This window comes from Schistocerca piceifrons, chromosome 8 (genome assembly GCF_021461385.2).
Source record: "Schistocerca piceifrons isolate TAMUIC-IGC-003096 chromosome 8, iqSchPice1.1, whole genome shotgun sequence".
Lineage (NCBI taxonomy): Eukaryota > Metazoa > Arthropoda > Insecta > Orthoptera > Acrididae > Schistocerca > Schistocerca piceifrons.
Window position 1 is genome coordinate 202,011,085 of NC_060145.1, and position 25,330 is coordinate 202,036,414.

The window sequence follows — 25,330 nt, forward strand, 5'->3', positions numbered from 1 at the left end:
AATCGTGTTTATTTGCAGGTATCGTATGTTCAGTGGTAAAAGACCTTCTGTTTCTATGTGCAGGACAGTGCCGATCAACGAAGTACGACTGGACTGTCCATTCCAAATGGCTTCAATATATTATACATGACTCAAATGCATAGAGCGCAAAATAATAACAAAAGCTGTACAACATACAACCTCATGTCTAACAACAACAGAAACGGTAGGCAATGGCGGAAACTGTTTACGGTGGTCTCTAGTGTGCATTCCTTCAAGTAATTCGAAAATAAATCACTGGACTAAAGTGCCGATTTACAATAATCTTGCGTTCCCAGGTACACCATCCTCTAGGTTCAACATTCCCCTATATATGCTTAGTAATTAACTTTTTCCAGAATTATTTCTAATCAGATCAGATCATTATTTGTTACTTTTTCATAATATAGTGTCACGTAGCATGGCCACCATCTTGATGTATTTCGTGGATTCGTCTCGCTGTACGTCATTATTCTGACGTATCAGAGACCACGTATTGAGCTTCACTCGTAAAACATTAATAATAAGTTTGTGACAAAATAAAACACCTACAGCCGTCCTTATGATTTTATTTTGTTGCTACCAGTTTCGCCGCTTTAATGTGCCATCTTCAGGCTGAAGGTGACGTGGAAGGGGTTGATAAGATCCCCACATACTATCACATCAGTGGCCAGCATAACTGGATACGCAGATAATCTGAAAACTTAGGTGTCAGCACTCTAGGTGATGGTTGGAATTCTGACGCCTAAGTTTTCAGATTATCTGCATATCCAGTTATGGCGGCCAGTGAGGCAGTATATATAGGGATCGTATCAACCCCTTTCGCATCAACTACAGCCTGAAGACGGCGCACTGCACCACCGAAACTGGTTGCAACAAAATAAATAAAATCACAAGGACTGCTGTAGGTGTTTTATTTTCTCACGATGGTAAACGGCCCTCATCCCAAAGAATTACTGCCAGAAGGATGGAAATACAAAAACTTAATAATTAGTAGTCATCTTTGCATATTATCGGGTTTCAGATGACAAGGTAGGTCGACGGGTACTATTTAGTCAATTACCGCTTGTTTAATATTGTGCACAGTGATTTCGCACATTAATGTGATGTTAGGTGTGACTGATGTTCACAAACGATGTGTTGATCCTGATGCCTTACTTATTCTTTTTTTATTTAAAGTCTATGATAGATAAACTGAGGAAATATTCTCATTCTCACAGCTGGAAGCTATACGAGGAAAGCTGACACTCGAATTATTTTTTTTTCTTTTTAATCATTAGTCTTTTGATTGGGTATGATGCAGCCCGACACGAATTCCTCTCCTGCACAAATCTGTTCATCATAGAGTAGTATTTGCACCATACATCAGTTATTTTATGGACGTATTCCAGTCTCTTGCCTCCCCAACAGTTTTTTCCCTCTGCAGCTCACTCTAGTACCACGGAAGTTATTCCTTGATGTCTTAATAAATGTTCTAGCGTCCTGCCCCTTCTTTTTATCAGTGTTTTCCATATGTTCCTTCCTTCGTCAATTTTGCGGAGAATGTCCTCATTCCTTATCTCATCATTCCGTCTAATTTACAAAATTATTGTCTAGCACCACATCTCAAACGCTTCGATTTTCCTCCGTTCTGGTTTTCCCGCAGTCCATGTTTCATTACCGTACAATGCTGTGCTCTTAACGTACATTCTCAGAACTTTCTTCCTCAAATTAAGGCCTATGTTTGATTCTAGCAGAGATTGAACATTAGAGGTGAAAGACTGCATCCCCGTCTTACATCCTCTAAAAATGAGCATTTAGATCTTGGTCTTCTAATCTTCTTTTTTCCCTCTTGGTTCTTGTGCATACTATATATTACACGCGATAGCTTACTTATATTTTTATCAGAATTTTGAACATCCTGCACCATTTTACATTGTCGAACGCTATTTCCAGATCGACAAATCCTACGAGCTTGTCCTGCGTTTTCTTCAGTCTTGCCTCTGTTATCAAGCACAACCAGAGAATGGCCTCTCTGATGATTCTAACTTTTCTAAGCCTAACTGATCCTCATCTAACTGAACCTCAATTTTTTCTTTCATTCCTCTGTATATTACTCTTCTCCGCGTCTTGGATACATCAGTTTGTGCGCTAATTTTCTCATTTATCTGCCCTTGCGATTTTGGAATTGATTGGATGATATATTTCTGGAATTGTATAGTTGATTTCCGAAAGTTTGATGGTATGTTGCCAGTCCCATAGATCCTACACACGAACGTGAATATTCGTTTTGTTATCTCTTTCACTCATGATTTTAGAAATTCCAATGGAATGTTATCTACCCCTACTGTCTTATTTGTTCTCAAGTCAACCAGAGCGCTTTCGGATTCTAATAGAGGATCTCCCATGTCTTCCGTTCCGTCTCCAGTTTCTTCTAACAAGTCATCAGGCAAGTCCGCCTCCTCATAAAGACCATCAGGGTGCTCTTTCCATCTACACTGTTCTATGCGTATAACACTGGAATTGCTTGTGCGCTATTAATATTACAACCCTTGCTTTTTCTACGTGCTGAGTCAGCCCGCCGGGCGACCATTTCTTTTTCGATTTCTTCACTTTCTTCCTGCAGTCATATCGCCTTGTCTACCCTCTACTTCCTATTTAATTGATTCCAAAGTGATTTCCGTGTTCTTGTTATTTCCCTGAACATTTTTGTACTTCCTTCCTTCGTGGATCGAATATTTTTCTGTTATTCAAGGCTTTCTCGGAGTTACCTTCTTTCTACCTATGTATCTATGTGCAACAATTGTGTTTGCCCTTATTAGCGATGGCGACTCCTCTTCAATCTTCATCTTCCCTCAGTACCAAAGTATCCCAATTCCTTCTGGCCGATTCTTTTAAATTTCAATCTGTTCTTCATCATTACTAAACTGTCATCTGAATGTATGTCTAGGTATGCCTTACTCTGGAATACCTAATTTCGTAATCTCTGTCTGACCACAAGGTAATCCAGTTGGAGCCTTCCCATATCTCCGGGTCTTTTCCAACTACACTTTCTCCTTTTATGCTTCTCGAACATAGTAGTCGTTACTACCACTTGAAATATGTTGCAGAACTCAGTGTTTTCCTCTCTTATTACGACTGCCAAGCCCCCATAGCTCATCTTCTACTCCTTCCTCTACAACCGCTTGATCAGTCCTCCATGGTTATTACATTTTCATTTCCCTTTACATACTGAATCATTACTTGCTGTTTAATATTCAGATGATAGCTATACTAACCTCATTTTCAGATGCGCTGTATTATATAAGTGTGTATGACTACTTCCTTTAAATATACGAGTCAGCCGATGTGACCGAGCGGTTCTAGGCGCTTCAGTTTGGAGCCGCGCGACCGCTACGGTCGCAGGTTCGAATCCTGCCTCGGGCATGGATGTGTGTGATGTCGTTAGGTTTAAGTGGTTCTAAGTTCTAGGGGATTGATGACCTGAGATGTGAAGTCCCATAGTGCTCAGAGCCATTTTTTAAATATACGAGTCATATTACGTTTTAGAATCATTTACTGGGGCATAAAAATTATACTTACTAGATAGCTTGAACTTTCAGGGCCTTATTATCACTAGATTTGGAAGTATTTCACTGGTTTTTAACACGTACGCAGCTTCCACACACCCCTCCCCAACCGGAGAAATATCTGCGGGCGCCGACGCTCAGAGGTTGGTATATAAGTCCAAGGGAACTTTGCTAAATAGCTGGTCGGCCGAAGCATGCTGAATGTACTGTCATTTAAATTTTATATCCAGTGTAGGATTTTCAGTAAGTTCGTTTCCATACACTTCGTTCAAGATTCTGCTATGCATAAACCAAGGAATAAACGTAACCAGAATGAGATTTTCACTCTGGAACGGTGTGTGCACTGATATGAAACTTCCTGATGACTCAGTCGGTAGACCATTTACCCGCAAAAAGCAAAGGTACCGAGTTCTAGTCCCGGTCCGGCACAATGATTTTAATCTTCCAGGAATTTTGATATCGCTGCACACTGCGCTGCATCTGTGGCTAAGCCAAGGCTTCGCAATGTCCTGTCTTGTAGATGTACTAGTGTGGCAAGTTTCGTAGGATAGCTTGTGTGAAGTTTAAAAAGTATTAGATGAGTTACTGGCGGAAGTAAAGCTATGAAGACGAGTCGTGCTTGGGTGGCTCAGTCAGTAGAGCACTTGCCCGTAAAAGGCAAAGCCCGAGCTTGAGTCTTGGTCCAACACACAGTCTTAATTTGATACATAACGTCCGTTTTAGTTGTTATGTATCAACTACACACTCAAAGAATCAAGGTTTCCTTAAATTGTATTACCATTATTGTTTCAGAAGTTGTTACATATCTTTTCTTATTTGTGTTTTTTGAGCAGCTCCTGCTTTGGATAGATAGCACTACCTATCTACTGCTAGAAGACATCTTTAATATGTGGTGATATATAAAAACCTTCCTTGGGAATCCATCTGTTTGTGAAATCCGTATATAAAATCCCTGCAATAGCTGCTGTGACTATCTTTCGCATATAGACAAAAAAACAAATTGAGGGTTCCAGGGTACTGTAACAAGTAATATTTATAGACTGTGATCAAGCTTCGCAGCTCTCTGGAGATATGGCAGATGTTGCGTTACTGCATTTCCTACCAGACATCACCTGCTCTCTGGATGACCAGTTCTCATCTCTCATCATTACCAAAGCATGTCACTCCAAATGCGAACTGATTATGGAACAGATAGTAATACAAAATACGTTACACACTTATCATCACTATAAGCAGTTCTTCGTGAATCAATTTGTTTCCTAATGAAAACCCTATCAAAACCTCTACAGTAGTTCCTGGATTAGCCATTACATTCATACAGGGGTTATTTTTATAATATCAATAGATGAATCAAGAACTAAACTATTTCCATAAACCACATGAAGTAAAAACTTGCATTGCAACTTGGTTGTTTATACATCTCAAATACTTAATATATTTACACCTAGCTCTAGGATTATCTGCATTACGAAAAACATAGGCCTTACTTTAACAATAAGTGAGACGGAACTCGAAAATTATTACTGCAAACGAAGAATTTGGCAGGTGGCACGACAAAAAAGTTTTAACGCTTCTCTCAGTCCGAGTTGTTGCTCGTATGTAAGGCGAAAGAAAATTATGGTCATATTTTAAGGATTAAATATATTTACTACATAGCTAGGATTTGCTATATCTTCTATCGTAGTGGGTAGTTTGTTATTTTACTTCTTGAAGGTCACCAGATTTGATTACCAAGTATTAAGGCTCTTGTTTTTACTGTCTTGTAGAATGCACTGGCTCATATGGTAAACTAATTTTGCTGTTGCAGGTTCGTCAAACAGTTAGAGAAGACAATGAGCTCAATTGCAATTATGCAATTCTGCTTCAGCGTTCTCAGCATATGTGTGACATTATTTCAAGCAACATATGTAAGATCTTAATTGTAAATTGTAGTAAACAGATCGTAACATTTCTATGCACGCACTTTTAGTGGTAAATAATATTTTTGCACGTAAAAAATGCTTTTCTTGTAAGTATTTACCTATACAGCAAGCTGCAGTGTTCAATGATTCTTTTCATTCAGCGATTCGTTTATTAACAAGGGCACCTGTGTCCTTATTATAGACAGAGGAAATAATTCTTTTTTGCCTCATTGATTGTGGCACTTTCATTTTTCATGACTGTTTATAAAGATTTTGGTTCATCAGAATACTGTATTCAATGCGACTGATAAAAGGAGTGACGATGTAGAAAAAAATTTGAAACATACGTTTCAAACAGCCAACTAGCATTTATTTTTTACATTTCATAGTTAAGAATCAACTGATGTTCATACTCCGTGTCTTATACTTGCTGATGGTGCCCCGTTTGGTTTTAATTAACGTCACGTTTGATGTATGAACATTCTGGAAGATGAACTTCCAGAAATTTTACCAAAATACTGAAAACTTTACTAAACGCAATAACTTTATGGAGACTATATATGTTGAAAACTGGCAACTAAAATTTAAGAAAAATACAGCTAATAAAATTACAAACAGCCGACCAGTTGCAATGGATAAAGAAATTCTTTACCTAGGTTTCGACTGTTTATAATTTTATTACGTGAAACCGTTGCTGTTGTGCAGCTATGATTAAAATATTAAAAATACAGCTTTTGTTTTTCAAATCAAATCGTAATTTATAAAAGAAGTATGAGAGTTTGATGTGTTTACATAACACATTTTAAGGATATTTCCTTAAAGAATTTATTTTTAGTGAATTTTCCAATGTTGCACAAATAAGCAGAGTAATCAGGATGTGATGAATAATAAATAATTGTCTTTAGGATTTCACATGAACTTTCACCATTTTGAATAATTACTCACATCTCAGTTTTTGATTGATGAAAAATACAGAATAAAATACATTATTAATTAATACAGTTATATACCCACCACTCTCTGTTGTAGTTTACTTATTGAAAACTGAGGGAATATAATGATAAACTTAGAAAAAAATTATGGTTATGTGTAGTGAGTGACAAAAACTTTTACATTAATTACATGCAGGGAATATATATATATATATATATATATATATATATATATATATGGTTTTTACACCAAGAGTAGGTGTAAATATATTTAGAATGTCTATTTGTTGTGTGTTTGTCTAGTATTTTAGACAACATAAATTTTCTGCCTGGTCTTGGTGTAATATTCACACACACACACACACACACACACACACCCACCCACACACACACACACACACACACATATATATATATATATATATATATATATATATATATATATATATATATATATATGGAGTGTAAAACACCACACAGAAAAGAAGGAAGAAAGTCTTTTTACTTCTTAAACTCAAAATTAATTTTACAAAGGAGTGAGGAAGTTTTTTTTATTGCAGTATATCAGTTAAACTGGACAACATACACTATGTTTACACACAGAACGTGATCAATTATAGTGACAGAAATGTAACATTTCCAAAGGAGATGACGGAGTCGTTACCTGAAAAATAAAATCTTCGATAAAATTTGTTATAATTTATAAAGCACAAAAGAATTTCATTAGGTGTTTCTTGTCAACTTGGCTCGTTACATCATTTTGGATCTTTTAATTTCGCACATTAGCACAACTGGGCTAGTTCTGCCATCTTTGATTTTGTTTGGCTGGAGAAAGATGGAGGCGAAGTGAGAGTATATGACTTGAAGATACCACTGATAAAGAGTCTGCTGTCATCTTGTTGATGCAATTCATTCAAGGTCTTTGCCTCCGCCTTTGCATCTAGGTAAACCACGCTAACACTTGCACTTTCCGTGGTTATTTAAGAGCAAAGCGTGTCAGAAGCCACATAGTTACACTACTGTTAAAGGTGAACAGTTTATGCAGGTAGATATAAGGCTCTTTGATAATTAGTTGATGTATTTTCCCCTCCCCATGCCCCCAACACCACCGTTTCCTAGAAATACGCTTCACACATCTAACTCTCTACTTCCTACTGTTTAATTCAGAAATGATGTTGCTATTAAAATTATCCCAGTGAAGTATCCTTTCATTCAAGTTGAAAATGCCACAGCTGTCATTTATGTTAATTTGAAAACTATTTGATAGTCTCAGCATCACCGACGGCGCTCTTAAATTCCTGTCTTGGGTACTGTTAACCATCAATTATTGGTTCCCAGAGAATCGTTTCCACACTTTTGATACTTATCTCCTCTGAGCCTGTAAGTGTTCGCACACTCGGTACTCGCAAAGCAAGATTATTTTTAACTGGCTGTGACAATTGTACAGAAAGAAAAAAACACTGACATCGAAACAAAAGGAAAGGAAGAAAACAAGATTCGGATTTAACGTTCCATCGGCGACGTGGTCATCAGAGACAGAGCGAAAGACCGATTGAGGTCGCGCAATGTATACACATTCGGGAGGACAATGGAACAGATCCACGCTCGGCTTTTCCAGATTTATATTTTCTGTGATTTTCCTCAATCACTCCAGTGCAGTGATCATTTTTTTTGAAAAGGATCGTCCGATTTCTTTACTCATCCTTGAAACATTCCGAGCATGTGCTCCGTCTTTAATGACCTGAATTTTGACAGAACGTTAAATCCTAATCTTCCTTCTACGTAGATTGCTAGTTCGGATTAGGAAACTTAAGCTGATAGGCCATCCCTTTCTCCTTGAGCTATTTAAGGATATCATGTTGTTGTTGTTGTTGTGATCTTCGGTCCTGAGACTGGTTTGATGCAGCTCTCCATGCTGTTCTATCCTGTGCAAGCTTCTTCATCTCCCAGTACCTGCTGCAGCCTAAATCCTTCTGAATCTGCTTAGTGTATTCATCTCGTGGTTTCCCTCTACGATTTTTACCCTCACGCCGCCCTCCAGTACTAAATTGGTGATCCCTTGATGCCTCAGAACATGTCCTACTAACCGATCCCATCTTCTAGTCAAGTTGTGCCACAAACTCTTCTTCTCCCCAATTATATTCAATACCTCCTCATTAGTTATGTGATCCACCCATCTAATCATCAGCATTCTTCTGTAGCACCACATGTCGAAAGCTTCTATTCTCTTCTTGTCTAAACTATTTATCGTCCATGTTTCACTTCCATACATGGCTACACTCCATACAAATACTTTCAGAAACGACTTTCTGACAAATCAATACTCGATGTTAACAAATTTCTCTTCTTCAGAAACGCTTTCCTTGCCATTGCCAGTCTACATTTTATATCCTCTCTAATTTGACCATCATCAGTTATTTTGCTCCCTAAATAGCAAAACTCCTTTACTACTTTAAGTGTCTCATTTCCTAATCTAATTCCCTCAGCATCACCTGACTTAATTCAACCACATTCCATCATCCTCGTTTTGCTTTTGTTGATGTTCATCTTATACCATCCTTTCAAGACACTGTCCATTCCGTTCAACTGCTCTTCCAAGTCCTTTGCCGTCTCTGATAGAATTACAATGTCATCGGCGAACCTCAAAGTTTTTATTTATTTTCCATAGATTTTAATACCTACTCCAAACTTTTCTTTTGTTTCCTTTACTGCTTTCCCAATATGCAGATTGAATAGCATCGGGGAGAGGCTACAACCCTGTCTCACTCCCTTCCCAACCACTGCTTCCCTTTCATGTCCCTCGACTCTTATAACTGCGATCTGGTTTCTGTACAAACTGTAAATAGCCTTTCGCTCCCTGTATTTTACCCCTGCCACCTTCAGAGTCTGAAAGAGAGTATTCCAGTCAACGTTGTCAAAAACTTTCTCTAAGTCTACAAATGCTAAAAACATAGGTTTGCCTTTCCTTAATTTTTCCTTCTAAGGTTAGTCGTAGGGTCAGTTTTGCCTCACGTGTTCCAACATTTCTACGGAACCCAAACTGATCTTCCACGAGGTCGGCTTCTACCAGTTTTTCCATTCGTCTGTAAAGAATTCTAGTTAGCATTTTGAAGCTGTGACTTATTAAACTGATAGTTCGGTAATTTTCACATCTGTCAACTCCTGCTTACTTTGGGATTAGAATTATTATATTCTTCTTGATGTCTGAGGGAATTTCACCTGTCTCATACATCTTGCTCACCAGAGGGTAGAGTTTTGTCAGGACTGGCTCTCCCAAGGCTGTCAGTAATTCTAATGGAATGTTGTCTACTCCCGGGACTTTGTTTCGACTTAGGTCTTTCAGTGTTTTGTCAAACTCCTCACGCAGTATCATATCTCCCATTTCATCTTCATCTGCATCCTCTTCCATTTCCATAATATTGTCCTCAAGAACATCTCCCCTGTATAGACCCTCTATATACTCCTTCCACCTTTCTGCTTTCCCCTCTTCTCTTAGAACTGAGTTTCCATCTGAGCTCTTGATATTCATACAAGTGGTTCTCTTTTCTCTAAAGATTTCTTTAATTTTCCTGTAGGCAGTATCTGTCTTACCCTTCGTTAGCTAAGCCTCTACATACTTACATTTGTCCTCTAGCCATCTCTGCTTAGCCATTGTGTACTTCCTGTCGATCTTGTTTTTGAGACGTTTGTATTCCTTTTTGCCTGCTTCATTTACTGCAATTCTGTATTATCTCCTTTCATCAATTAAATTCAATATCTCTTCTGTTACCCAAGGATTTCTACTAGCCCTCGTCTTTTTACCTACTTGATCCTCTGCTGTCTTCACTATTTCATCCCTCAAAGCTACCCATTCTTCTTCTACTGTATTTCTTTCCCCCATTTCTGTCAATTGTTCCCTTATGCTCTCCCTGAAACTCTTTACAACCTGTGGTTCTTTCAGTTTATCCAGGTCCCATCTCCTTAAATTCCCATCTCTTTGCAGTTTCTTCAGTTTTAGTCTACAGTTCATAACCAATAGATTGTGGTCAGAGTCCACGTATGGCCCTGTAAATGTCTTACAGTTTAAAACCTGGTTCCTAAATCTCTGTCTTACCATTACGTAATCTATCTGAAACCTTCTAGTATCTCCAGGATTCTTCCATGTATACAACCTTCTTTTATGATTCTTGAACCTAGTGTTAGCTATGATTAAGTTATGCTTTGTGCAAAATTCTACCATGCAGCTTCCTCTTTTATTTCTTACCCCCAATCCATGTGCACCTACTACGTTTCCTTCTCTTCCTCTTCCTACTGTCGTATTCCAGTCAGCCATGAATATTAAATTTTCGTCTCCCTTCACTACCTGAATAATTTCTTTTATTTCATCATACATTTCATCAATTTCTTCATCATCTACAGAGCTAGTTGGGATATAAACTTGTACTATTGTAGTAGGTGTGGGCTTCGTGTCTATCTTGACTACAATAATGCGTTCACTATGGTGTTTGTAGTAGCTTACCCTCACTCCTATTTTCCTGTTCATTATTAAAACTACTCCTCCATTACCCCTATTTGATTTTGTATTTATAACCCTGCATTCACCTGACCAAAATTCTTGTTCCTCCTGCCACCGAACTTCACTAATTCCCACTATATCTAACTTTAACCTATCCATTTCCCTTTTTAAATTTTCTAACCTACCTGCCCGATTAAGGGGTCTGGCATTCCACGCTCCGATCCGTAAAACGCCAGTTTTCTTTGTCCTGATAACGTCGTCCTCTTGAGTAGTCCCCGCCCGGAGATCCGAATGGGGGACTGTTCTACCTCCGGAATATTTTACCCAAGAGGACGCCATCATCATTTAATCACACAGTAAAGCTGTATGCCCTCAGGAAAAATAACAGCTTTAGTTTCCCCTTGCTTTCAGCCGTTCACAGTACCACAACGGCAAGGCACAACGGCAAGGCCGTTTTGGTTAGTGTTACAAGGCCAGATCAGTCAATCATCCACACTGTTGCCCCTGCAACTACTGAAAAGGCTGCTACCCCTCTTCAGGAACCACACGTTTGTCTGCCCTCTCAACAGATACCCCTCCATTGTGGTTGCACCTATGGTACGGCTATCTGTATCGTTGAGGCACGCAAGCCTCCCCATCAACGGCAAGGTCCATGGTTCATTGGGGGGGGAGGGGGGGGAGGGGGGGAAGATATAATGGAAAATGTAAATTCTGTTGACCAGAAGGAGATTTGAACCTCAGTCTAACCGAATGCGATCCAGAGCCCTACCCATGTGTCGTCTTACTCAGTGCCACCTGCATAAAGAAGAAAAATTTGATGTTACGTTCTGCAGACATTCTAAGGAATGAATTTTTGCATTTCGGATGATCCGGTACAGAAATAGTGGAAGTTCGTTGCTCTAACTTGTTTGGGCAATTTTTTGACCATCTAAATAAAAAACTGACCTTTTATTCTGTGCCTAAAAGGGCTAGCGGTTAATCTGGATTTTATGTAACATGCAGTTCACACATATCTGTAGATGGAAGCAAAAGAATGTAAAATCTTGAAAGATAGCGGACAGGAAAGCTGTCGTTCATGAACCTAGTTTCAGGCAGTGACTGATGTAAAAGACACCATAAAAGATGAACTGCGAAGCAGCACATTACATACTACTGCCTCCCGAGGCTGATCAGTCCCAGATTCACGAAAGAATACGAACAATATGCTGAAATTGCTGGCAGTTATACTCAACATAAAATGAAGATAAACACTCCGGAAATGGAGGTATTAGAGTTAGATAAGACTGATCACTGGAAACCCACAAACACTAGCATTCGGAAGGTTCAGAATTGGAAAGGTAATTAAATTTTATCATTTAGTGAGTACGATATTTGAAGACAACAAGTTCACTCATAGGTGGTTAAACCTGCTAACTGTGAATTACTTTAGCATCGTATCAAAAGTGTCTTTTACTAAGGCTTTTGCCTCCAGTATGGCACTTTTTTAATGTGTGTCCTATAAGACAGGTAAAAGTGTCATACAACAATTAGAATCTACAGAAATGTTGATGTACTGGAGAATCACCTGAATAATCAGGATCTTCAGAAAGACAGAAATAATAACGTTCTGAAAGTATAAATAATGAAAGAGAACTCGACAGTAGTCAAACAAAGCAAAAGAAAAAGACAAAAGTCTGCGCCATGTACAGCGGCATAATAAGTGGATAACGAACAGTTTTGAAGACAAAATTCGAAATAGAAGGGGCAGAGGCGAACCAACGGAACAGTTATTTGAAGACCTGAAGTCGATACTAAGAATACTATTACGATTCATAGCTTTTAATGTGAACTATGATTTGTTTCCACGACAGCTCATTCTGATGTTAGTTCAATACCCCTGCATTTAACTAAGTAATGCTGGAAGATCGATTCTTACCTCATAATGCGATCATAGGTTCCTGCTAGGCAAAATTGTATTTTATCATTGTGTACATCTCAACTCGGATTGCAAAAACAGATATTATAGAAATACATTAAATCATTCACTGTTGTACAGTGCTTAATATAAGTTCATCTTATACTTTCTTGCCAAGTGAGCTTTTTTAGAAAAATTTAATTTCACTCTTATCTTATTTATGTGTGTCTCACATACATGCTAATCTGATTCAGTAACTGCTGTTTTCGCCTTCTAACCGTTTATATTTGTGGCTACATGATTTATTTGTTACAGAGCACGGATTTCAGCTCAGTGCTAAAATGCGCCTGTTTTCTTCCTGTACCCACTGGTCAGATCTTCTTGTATTGCTGGGGAGCACACAACATTACCGAACAGGTGGGTACATCTTGGGGTTTGGGAACGGGAGCCCATGATGTTCAACAGCAGATGTTCATTAGTACAACAACAATCCTCTCTCGGTAGACTAGTTTCATGGGGTCCGTTTACAACATTAGGCGTGAAACTGCGGGCCACGGACAGCATGTGGCCCAATGAAGTGTTCGTGCAGCCTGCAGTTCTCCCATAGGGACACTCTCATGGGTTAATAAATGTTCCTGATGAAACACGGAGAGTTTGTAGAGGGGGCGAAACAATGGAAAACGGTTTTTTATTGTTTGTGCGCAGTTTCACGTTCACGGGGTAAATCACAGCCCAAAAGATAATTTGGCATGTTAGGTTTAGACGGAATATCTTCCAAATGATAAAGTATAAAAAAAATATTTTCATATAAAAGTTGATAGGTAATTAACATTCTTGAAAACCGTGTAATAACTTTTGCAATAATATAAAATTTTGCAAAATATCGCACCACCATTAAGTAGCTCCGGAAAATGAAAACTTTTGTTTCAACATAAATTGAAGAAGCTACCAAGTCAGATGTATCCATATATATTAAAGCTAATTTCTGCAATACCACTTTGTAAAATAAGCTTCACACAATTTCATGTCAGGTTATTCTCAACGTACCTCGATAAAATATCTAATCATTCATTATTTTTCTAATTGTTTATTTGACTTGTATCTGTTTTACATTGTAAATAATGACTTTACATTTTACATTCAGTTTCTTTTGTTTTTAATTTACCATTGCATATATGTGTATTTGTTAAACGAAAATAATAAATAACCCTTCATTACAATACAAAGTCATTACAATAAGGATGATGTGAAGAGAAATGGTTAAAGCATAACGTTTTCGACTCAATGCACATAAAATTAACCTAATTTCTTCATAAGGGCGCCCATATCTGGGGGTAAGCTGTGGCTGTAGATACCCCTAGTTCTCAGGAAAAAGAAAAAAAAATGATGTAGTCTGTTATTTTTCTTTCAAGTGAATGATTTAAAAGTCGGTATTCTTCAGGTTTTTGACGAGGCCACAACTGGAAGTTTTTTGTGACTATCTACAAGTCGGCAAATCGTAGTTAGTCTCCCCAAACACTGAAAATACTCCATATTCGCAGCTCTAGCCCCCTGCGCCCCACAGACTATCTGATGGGCGCCCTTGCGACTTGGTGCTCCAACACTTAAAATATAATGGAAGTGATCTTTGTTGGGTACAGTTCTAATAATAAAAAAAACAAATGGTGTGATTGAGTACTTAAATTTCCACAAATAAAATGTTGTTCAATAGGCTACAATATTTATTATTTATATCACTAACTGGTTTTCTGTTGTTACACAATCATCAAGTACAGAGATAAGCATGTGGTGTCGTGAAAGCTGAACAAGGTAATTTTTTAACACAATGAGAGAAATTATAGTAACTGAAATAATGGAAAATGGAGCATGTGAGTAAGAGGGGTAATTTAGAACATGGCCGTGATGGGATTATGATTCGAATCTGCAGTTGTAAGTAGCAAGTAAGGCAACTGAGTCTGGTCATTCAGTACTAAGCTTGGGCTGATGAACATAAGTATATTAATTTTCATTATTTCAAAATAGTTGAACTTCCTTGCTTTGTGAAAGGGCTGTAATACTTTATGTTTTACCTTGTAACTAAAGACTCCTTTAAGCAGGTCATACAAGTTTTCCTAAACGGGGAATTGTGCACTGTTTATTGCATTCTTGAGGTTTTGGTTTGAGAACAAGGTAAAGAAAAGAGCGCACATCTTGTTTCTGCTAGGTGTACATTATGGGATCCACAAAGGTAGGTGGGTAGCCATTGTTTGACGTTGTTTGTTTGATATATTACATTTGTTGCTATTTACATTAGTTGTTGAGAAAAAACCGCCCGCATCTCGTGGTCGTGCGGTAGCGTTCTCGCTTCCCACGCCCGGGTTCCCGGGTTCGATTCCCGGCGGGGTCAGGGATTTTCTCTGCCTCGTGATGGCTGGGTGTTGTGTGCTGTCCTTAGGTTAGTTTAGGTTTAAGTAGTTCTAAGTTCTAGGGGACTTATGACCACAGCAGTTGAGTCCCATAGTGCTCAGAGCCATTTGAACCATTTGAGAAAAAACCTACAACTAATGTAAACGACAACATTCAAAATATGAACGTTAACTGCCATCTGAAATGTTGGTTGAAAACCTATAGTTCGTGTAAACAGCATTGTTAACGATCACTGGATGCTTTTTTTTCTTCTTTGCAAGAATCAACTTGCAAAAACTTTCTTCTTGGCACTTAGATCCTGTTATTTTAGTGGTATGATATTTAGAACGTTCTTAATAACGTATTATTTTCTGATGTGTTTCATTATTTTTTTGCAGTGGAGGGGTTAGCGGGAAAACTCTGGGGCATCAGGATATCTTCGCTTTTTTGAGATACAAATCAGTTATGTACAAACAGAAGTAAAATATTTTTTCATTCTCCTAACAAATGTGAGATTTGACACTTACAATGCTCACAATTTCCCCTCTTCATAAGGATTCGTGAACACACGATCATGTTCAAATGTGGTACATATTTTTAACTAGGAATATGAAATTAAATTAATATTAGAAAAAGGCTGAAACTGAAATTTCGAGGGACCGAGTCAAAGAAATACTTTTGACCTGCCAAACAAGATGAGGTCTGCAGAGAAATAGAATTTGATGAAGGAGACATTATTTCGGAGAGCTGAGGATGTAGTCAACGATAACAAAAAAGTGAAGAGTAAAAATAACTAACCTACACAAGTCATTGAGGACAGAAAAGTATTGAGGATGAGAGTATTAGAGGAAACTCAGAAGTACCGCAAGTTATCGGCGTTGATACAGAGGAGCTGCCGAAGGCACAAAAATAATTGCATCAATGAAACATGCGGAAGAATTGAGAAACTCAGGGAACGCAGTGAGACCACATGCATATTCAATGAAATGAACAAAGTAACAAGATGCTTCAACCAAGAACATACGTTACAGAAGACGAAGATGACACGTCTGTAACAAACAGAGAATTAGCTGCTGATAGGTGGAGAATGTAAAAAGTTGTACATGAATAAAAATGGAAAAGTTGGCCGAGGAAAAACATTCCAGTAGAGAAGGAATCTAACATCTTAAAAGAAAAGTCAGAAAAGCTATAGCTAAACAAAAATAACAAGCTACCAGGAAATACCTTATTACTGCTGAACTGATCAATATATCTGGAGATTTTGATTTGAAAATCTAGCGTGAAATATATAACAGCATATGGAATAACAGAAAATGGATAGAGGACTGAGCCATGTGAGTAATGCTTCTCTTTCATAAGAAAGGAAACGAACAGCTTTGTGAGAACCATTCCATTAATTTCACATGCCAACAAAATTTTCTAAATGTCATCCATGAATGCCCGAGAACATACTTATATAACTACATATCACCAGAGCAAGCTGGGTTTATACATAATAAAGGAACGTGAAAACAGATTCCCGGTGTCAAACAGCTAACCGAAAAATGTAGGGAATTTAGTACCCCATCAGCTCTTCGTTTCTCGGACTAGAGCAAGGCCTTCGATTGTGTTCGATGGAAAGAACTTTGGAGCATCCTAGCAGAAACGGGTGTTCCTGATCATCTTATTATTCCTATCAGAAATCTGTTCTGTGATAGTAAGTAGTAATCAGACTAGATAAAATTATTTCAGATCGATTTGCACCATGTAAAGGAGTTAGACAGAGGTGCATTCTATAGCCAGTTCTATTTACCATCGGGGGAGAATATGTTATGAGAGAAGGTCTTCGTGGCTGGACTGGTCGGATCCGAATTGGAGGCTGTAGAATCAGTAATTTAAATTTTTCTAGTGGCACCGCACTGTGCACAGTGTCACAAGCGGAAATGAAGAAATTACTGGATAGAGTTAAGAGAGAAAACAAGAACTTTGGATTGTCAGTTAATAAGAAAAAGCCCAAGGTGACGATTAATGATAGAGGTGAGTGACTACCACCTACTATCAGAATGTGAAGAAGTCGATCGTTTTGATTACCGAGGTCCGGTGGTTGAGAAAGACGATGGCTCTACACAGGGAACACGACGTAAGATTGTTCTGGGTAGATATGCTGTATCGAAGCTGACATTAGCACGGAAAGACTAAGCCCTAACCAGACTTACTAAATTGAGAGTGCTGAAATGTTTGGTGTTTCCAGTTAGGGTGCTGAAACAGACAATAACTGAAGGGAACCACAAAACAATTGATTATTTTGAGATTTGAAGATATAGAGGACTGCTGAGAATATCGTGGATGGACAAACGGAGCAAGAAATCAATCCTTCAGGAACTCAGGACGGAGAAAATGTTGTCTAGTATTGGTAATCCTGCAGTTCTTTGGGCACATAATTCGACGATAGGAGGATTTGGATGAGATGATCATCTAAGGCAAAGTCGAAGGGAAAAGATTACAGGGAAGACCACCGAGACGATAGATGTACCAAATAAAGGAGAAGGCCGCTATAAAGGGTGCTAGGAAAGTTTTACAATATCACGCAACAATAAGTCGCAGGAGGCTGATTGTCGCTGTGTTCTGAGAATAGTTCGTAATTGCACCGTAGCCGCTGTGCCAGACCTGTGGGCGATGTCGTTTACTAGCAGTGTTAGTTTGAAGTGTTTGCTAAGGCATCGTGGTCACGAAGTGAGATTCGGGCGTTTTGCGGTACAACTTGGCGCGTGGTTTTAGCAAAGATAAGTGGTTTGAAGAAATGAATCTTGCACTCTGTGATGTGTGTCCACATCGTACTGCTATATTCAGGTGGTACAGAGATTTCCGAAGAGGACGGGAAGGCCACGACCATGTGTTACGGAAGAAAACATTGATGCTGTGAGGAAAATGTTAGGCGAAGGCAAAAAAATGGTTCAAATGGCTCTAAGCACTATGGGACTTTAATTTCTGAGGTCATCAGTCCCCTAGAACTTAGAACTACTTAAACCTAACTAACCTAAGGACATTACACACCCATGCCCGAGGCAGGATTCGAACCTGCAACCGCAGCGGTCGCGCGGTTCCAGACTGTAGCGCCAAGAACCGCTCGGCCACTCTGGCCGGCTAGGCGAAGACACGCGAGTGACCTACAAGCAGACAGAGGATACACTAAAGCTAAATGCATCAGCAATTCGTTCAATTTTGCATGATCATTTGCAAGTAAAGAAACTTTGTCTCTGGGTGCCGCATAGACCGATGGAAGAGCAGATGTCACGACGTGTGACTTGGTGCTGGGAGATGTTAAAGAAGTTTTCTGAGGGACAATCTCAGTATGTGAATAACATCGTGACAGATGACGAGATTTTTCTGTACTATTGTGACTTGCCGACTGAGACTAAAGAAAAACTTTGGGTCTCTGAAGACGACGACAAACCCGGAGCTGTCAGAAAATTCCGACCAGTAAAGAAGAAAAACAAAGCTGTCTTTTTTTTTTTCAAATCGAATGGAATTGTGGAACTTGGTGTTTTGGACACACAGAAGACGGTCACAGCTAAGTGGTACATTGGGCAGTCCTTGCCCAGTTTTCCAGTCTTTGAAGAAACTTCCAGCGAAGTCAAGTATGGATACTTGGTTCCTTAAACACGACAACGCTCCAGCTCACCACGCCAAAGCATGCACCAAGTACTTGCATGGTACAAGACTGAAACGTCTTGAGCACCCTGCTTACAGTCCAGACCTTGCTCGTTGTGACTTTGCACTGTTCCCACATGTGAAAATGAAGCTGAAAGGAGTCCAATACCCTATTCTTCTATTTTGAAACTTACAGTAAGCGTCCTAAGTATATTTTCAATTTAAATGAAAGAATTCTTTAAGCTGCTTTTTAATAGATCGAGGATTCAAGCTATGCAATAAGGTACGTTTGTAAATTTTGCACTGTCTTTCAGAACACATAAGCAAGAGTAAAGATGTACGATTTACAGTATTCTGTGAAGGTGTTTCTTACCTTTGCTTTTTATCTTTTCTTTTTAAAACTTAATACACAATTAAATGTGCTACACTGACGAGTCTTAAATTGTTAATTTTTATTAATTGTTTTGTTTTGTCTTATGATAGAGCAATCTCTTTTACACTGCTTTGATGTACTAGACTATGACTTGTTTACATGTCGCGTTACTACATGAAATGTGTTTCCCACGACGTTCTTGCATTTTGCGTTTGTTTTACTACACTATTGACAAAATGCATTTTGCGGCACCAGATGTGTGTGAGTTCAGAATAATTTGTTGTTATTTGTACAACCATTGAGCGCGTAATTTGTAATACAACACTTGCATATTTTTATTGTTGATGCCAGTTTTCCAGTCCAACATGGACCTGAAGATGATCTCTAGTACAGTTTGAAACCAATAATCGGTAATAAGTAATTTTATTGCAGATGTTGTTTGTTTATTCATTATAACAGAAGAGATCGTGATTTTTAAGACGTGGCGTCAATCATGAAAAACCCATTACGAAAAAAAGATCTACGTGCATTCCAGAACAATTTCGCCATATCTCCTCAGTTAGTGAACTGGATGTGCTGTTGGGCTGGGTTGTTTGGGGGAGGAGACCAGACAGTGAGGTCATCGGTCTCACCGGATTAGGGAAGGACGGGGAAGGAAGTCGGCCGTGCCCTTTCAAAGGAACCATCCCGGCATTTCCTGGAGCGATTTAGGGAAATCACCGAAAACCTACATCAAGATGGTTGGACGTGGGATTGAACCGTCGTCCTCCATAATGCGAGTCCAGTCGTGCTGTTGGGTAATATCTACATCTACATGGATATTCTGTAAACCACATTTAAGTTCCTGGCAGAGGTTCATTGAACCACCTTCACAACTCTCTATTATTCCAATCTCGTATAGCGCGCGGAAAGAATGAACACTTGTATCTTTCCGTACGAGTGGCCGTGCGGTTAAAGGCGCTGCAGTCTGGAACCGCAAGACCGCTACGGTCGCAGGTTCGAATCCTGCCTCGGGCATGGATGTTTGTGATGTCCTCAGGTTAGTTAGGTTTAACTAGTTCTAAGTTCTAGGAGACTAATGACCTCAGCAGTTGCGTCCCATAGTGCTCAGAGCCATTTGAACCATTTTTTTCCGTACAAGTTCTGATTTCCCTTATTTATCTTGGTGATCGTTCCTCCCTATGTATGTCTGAGTCACCAAAATATTTTCGCATTCGGAGGAGAAAGTTGGTGATTGGAATTTCGTGAGAAGATTCCGTCGCAACGAAAAACGCCTTTCTTTTAATGGTGTCCAGCCCAAATCCTGAATCATTTATGTGACACTCTTTCCCATATTTCGCGATAATACAATACGTGCTGCCTTTCTTTGAACTTTTTCGATGTACTCCGTCAGTCCTATCTGGTAAGGATCCCAAACCGAGCAGCAGTATTCTAAAAGAGGACGCACAAGCGTAGTATAGGCAGTCTCCTTAGTAGGTCTGTTACATTTTCTTGCCAATAAGACGCAGTCTTTGGTTAGCCTTCCCAACAACATTTTCTATGTGTTCCTTCCAATTTAAATTGTTCGTTATTTTAATGCCTAGGTATTTAGTTGAATTTACGGCTTTTAGATTAGACTGATTTATCGTGTAACCGAAGTTTAACGAGTTCCTTTTAGCACTCATGATGATGACCTCACACTTTTCGTTATTTAGGGTCAACTGCCAGTTTTCGCACCATTCAGATATCTTTTCTAAATCGTTTTGCAGTTTGTTTTGATCTTCTGATGACTTTATTAGTCGATAAACGACAGCGACATCCGCAAAGAACCGAATACGGCTGCTCAGATTGTCTACAAAATACTTTATATTCATAAGGAACAGCAAAGGGCCTATACCACTACCTTGGGGAACGCCAGAAATCACTGGCTTGATTTTCCGTCAGTTACTAGGAACTGTGACCTCTCTGACAGGAAATGACAAATCCAGTCACATAACTGAGACGATATTCCATAAGCACGTAATTTCACTACGAGCCGCTTGTGTGGTACAGTGTCAAAAGCCTCCCGGAAATCCAGAAATACAGAATCGATCTGAAATCCCTTGTCAATAGTACTCAACACTTCAAGTGAATAAAGAGGTAGTTGTGTTTCACAGGAACGATGTATTCTAAACCCATGTTGACTGTGTGTCAATAGACCGTTTTCTTCGAGGTAATTCATAATGTTCGAACACAATATATGTTCTAAAATCGTGCTGCATATTGACGTTAACGATATAGGCCTGTAATTTTGTGGATTTCTCCTAAAACCTTTCTTGAATATTGGTGTGACCTGTGCAACCTTCCAGTCTTTGGATACGGATCTTTCGTCTAGCGAACGACTGTATATGATTGTTAAATATGGAGCTAATGCATCAGCATACTCAGAAAGGAACCTAATTGGTATACAGTCTGGATCAGAAGACTTGCTTTTATTAAGTGATTTAAGTTGCTTCACTACTCCGAGGATATTTACTTCTGCGTTAGTCATGTTGGGAGCTGTTCTCCGTTCGAGTTCTGGAATATTTACTTCGTCTTCTTTTGTGAAGGCATTTCGGAAGGCTGTGTTTAGTAACTCTGCTTTGACAGCACTGTCTTCGACAGTATCTCCATTGCTATCGTACAGAGAAGGCATTGATTGTTTCTTGCCGCTAACATAATTCACATACGACCAGAACCTCTTTGGATTTTCTGCCAGATTTCGAGACGAAGATTTGTTTTAGAAACTATTATAGGCATCTCGCACTGAAGTCCGCGCTAAATTTCAAGCTTCTGTAAAAGATCACCAATCTTCGGAATTTTGCGTCTCTTAGGATTTGGCTTGTTTTTTTCGTTGTTTCTGCATCAATGTTCTAACCCGTTTTGTGTACCAAGGAGGATCAGCTCCGTCGTTTGTTAATTTATTTGGTATAAATCTCTCAATTGATGCCGATACTACTTCCTTGAATTTAAGCCACATCTGGTCTACACTTATATTATTAATTTGAAATGAGTGGAGATTGTCTCTCAGGAAGGTGTCAAGTGAATTTTTGTCTGCTTTTTTGAATATGTATGTTTTTCGCTTATTTTTCGAGGATTTGGGGATTACAGTATTCAATCTCGCAACGACAACCGTGTGTTCACTATAGAGTGCTGCAACGCTCGATGTTTGACCGGTCGCGGCTCGCCTGTTGACAGGCGGACCGAGCCGCTCGTGTCCGGCCCCACACGACTCGGCTCGGTCACGTACTCGCCCCATGTCTGTTGTCCGGATTCCGGACACGCGGATAACCGAGCATGACCGGTCACCGCTGACATCTCACCTCGCCTCGCCCCGGCTCGCTCCACTGCACTGTACAAATCCAACGCCTCTCTCTCTCTCTCTCTCACACACACACACACACACACACACACACACACACACAATTTTGTTGTAAATAAAACATTGTTCATAAGAAACCAATCTGTGTTAATGTAATGTGTTGTAAGCGTCAAATAGTGCATCTGATTATGCGAATCAGTCCACATATCAACTGTCGCAGCACATGCTTTATTAATAACTTCCGCAATAACAGAAGGCATTATGCTGTATCGTATTGCATTAACTTGTTCTTTGACATGTCTGCTTATAGTAGAGAGATATGGCATGACATCTGCCACGTTAACTTCCCCATAATGCGCACCTAGATGTATTAATTCTTGGCCTAGTTCTCTGAAACCTTCACCAGAAACAGCATTAAAAGGTCTCATATCTTTAGCACACATTGCAACACACTTTGCTGTAATACTATTTTTTATTACTGCCGGTATTCCTGAAGGAGCTGTATCTTTGTGAGGTTTCTTACAACTGTGTTTCTTTAAATGAGCGGTTCCCGATTGGAAACACAATAATGTGGAGTAGTTTATGCACGATACGTACCCAGTAGACGCACTGTTTTCATCTACAACCAACAAAAATGTGCTCCGTACTTGGCTTTTTAGACCTTCCCGTCTCTTCAATGTGTAAACATTGGTTTCAATCTTACGTCTTACTGCACTGGCTTCCTCGCACTGCGTGATTACAGAGAGAGAGACACACACCACAAATGAGAAACCCGTACTGGCTGCAGTCTCACACGGATAATGACACGTGTAATGTGTTTGAAGTTACGTGCTACTTACTCGGTCACGGCTTCTATGCTTGCTCACTAGAAATAGTGCGGGCAGCCTATCCAGTTAGGGTGTGCTCGCCCCATCTCGTATTTTGTGCTCGCTTACTCGGTCATGCTGGACTCTAGTTCACTAATCCCTGATTCGGTTTTGATGCTCGTTATTAACTCAGGATCATTTGTTGCTTAGAGGTCAAGTGTGTTTTGATAACCGTAGTCTAAGATTCACCCCTTGTGCATTATCGCCACTGACATACAAAACAAACGTAGTAGTCCCTCCTCAACCCATAATAATCCTTCTGGATGAAGAACGATTGGATTGTCACTGTCCAGAAAGATGTTCGCTTTCTCGTGTCTCAATCCCCCTCCGACGCCTGTAGAGACACACAATATCGAAACAATTATGTTTCATTTCAGAAGATGATAATATTGAAGTAAGAAACTATAGCACATTCTCGCTGTGGTGATTCATATGCTCTTATGCAAAGTTAAAAATGTTCTTCGACATAAACTATAGCACATTCTCGCTGTGGTGATTCATATGCTCTTATGCAAAGTTAAAAATGTTCTTCGACATCTTGTATCGTCAGTGTTACGTAAGTGCCGAACGAAACACGATGATGTAGTGCATTCTGTGATTTTACCACAGCTTACTGTGTTACAAAGCATTAATTCAATTTGAATTCTGGAAATCTGAAATCCGTAGAAATTCGCTGCCTACTACAGTAGTTGCATGAGAACATTAAAGTAAACGAAATAGGTGTGAGGAAGTGGTGTGAAATATTCAGCAGTCGTTGAACAAATCTGTGCTACGAAATTTCATTGCACGTATGATTTGAAGAATAAAGTGGAAAACAAAGTCATGCTCGACATATTTCCATGAAACTGGAGGAGTTCTCAGACTAGAAATGATTTGGAAATGATAACGAGGTGAAGAATGCAGCGACAAAGTGTCTAAATGTAATGGTGGCAGTTAACTAGTATGCAAAAATTATGAACTCCTGGACAGATACGACAAATGATTCAACATCCCAAGTAATTATGTGGGGATATACATTACGCTTCAGTTGTTCAGGTGACATGTTTTTTGTCAATAAAGTTTTGCGTATCTGCTACTTTTAATGTTTCATAACAAGATTTTTAAGATTCGATTAACCAAATTTCATCATTTCAAGTGAAACACTTCATACGTTTATGGTATTCACAGTTGTAAAGCAATGATTTTCGAAAAATATGTTAAGTGGCGTAGGACGTCAAACGGGCCATCTTGGAGCAGGAGAGACACCACAGGACATATTAATTGCCAGCCGGAGTGGCCGTGCGGTTATAGGCGCTACAGTCTGGAACCGCGTGACCGCTACAGTCACAGGTTCGAATCCTGCCTCGGGCATGGATGTGTGTGATGTCCTTAGGTTAGTTAGGTTTAAGTAGTTCTAAGTTCTAGGGGACTGATGACCACAGTAGTTAAGTCCCATAGTGCTCAGAGCCATTTGAACCATTTTTGAACATATTAATTTCCACTCTCTATACTTTTACGAATAAATTCATAAAACTTTGTCAGCATGACCCAGAAGGATTCAGGTTTCACAATCATAGCAGTGGAAGTTCAAAACAATAACAAAATAATTTCTTTTTACATGTGGAAGTTCATCATTATTTCACTTCTATTGGCTGCGTTTGTTGTTATAGGTACACATTTCTTCATAAGTAAGAGAGATTCTTCGATAAATTTTGCACAGCATACAAACGCCACTTACAGGTGTATGAAACTCTAGAAATTATTTAATTTATGAAAAAATGAATGTTCCGTAACATTTTATACTTCATGTTTAGAATAAAACTCAAAATTTATAGTTAATTATCTCAGTTTTTACAACTGTTTTTAATAGATTTGGAAAATTCTAGAGTTTCATTCACCTGTAAGTATGGTTTGTATGCTGTGCAAAATTCATCGAAGAATCTCCTTACTTATGAAGAAAAGTGTACCTATAGCAACAAATGCAGCCAAT

At 39.0% G+C, this 25,330-nt stretch overlaps 1 protein-coding gene across 1 annotated transcript in view; it reads left to right on the forward strand.

The window, feature by feature from the left end:
- Window positions 1-25,330, forward strand: part of LOC124712181 (odorant receptor 43a-like) — a 79,205-nt gene that overhangs the window by 37,025 nt on the left and 16,850 nt on the right. Inside the window, exon 2 of the mRNA XM_047242476.1 lies at window positions 5,374-5,473. Coding sequence (XP_047098432.1) covers window positions 5,374-5,473 — 100 coding nt within the window. The remainder of the gene's footprint in view (window positions 1-5,373; window positions 5,474-25,330) is intronic.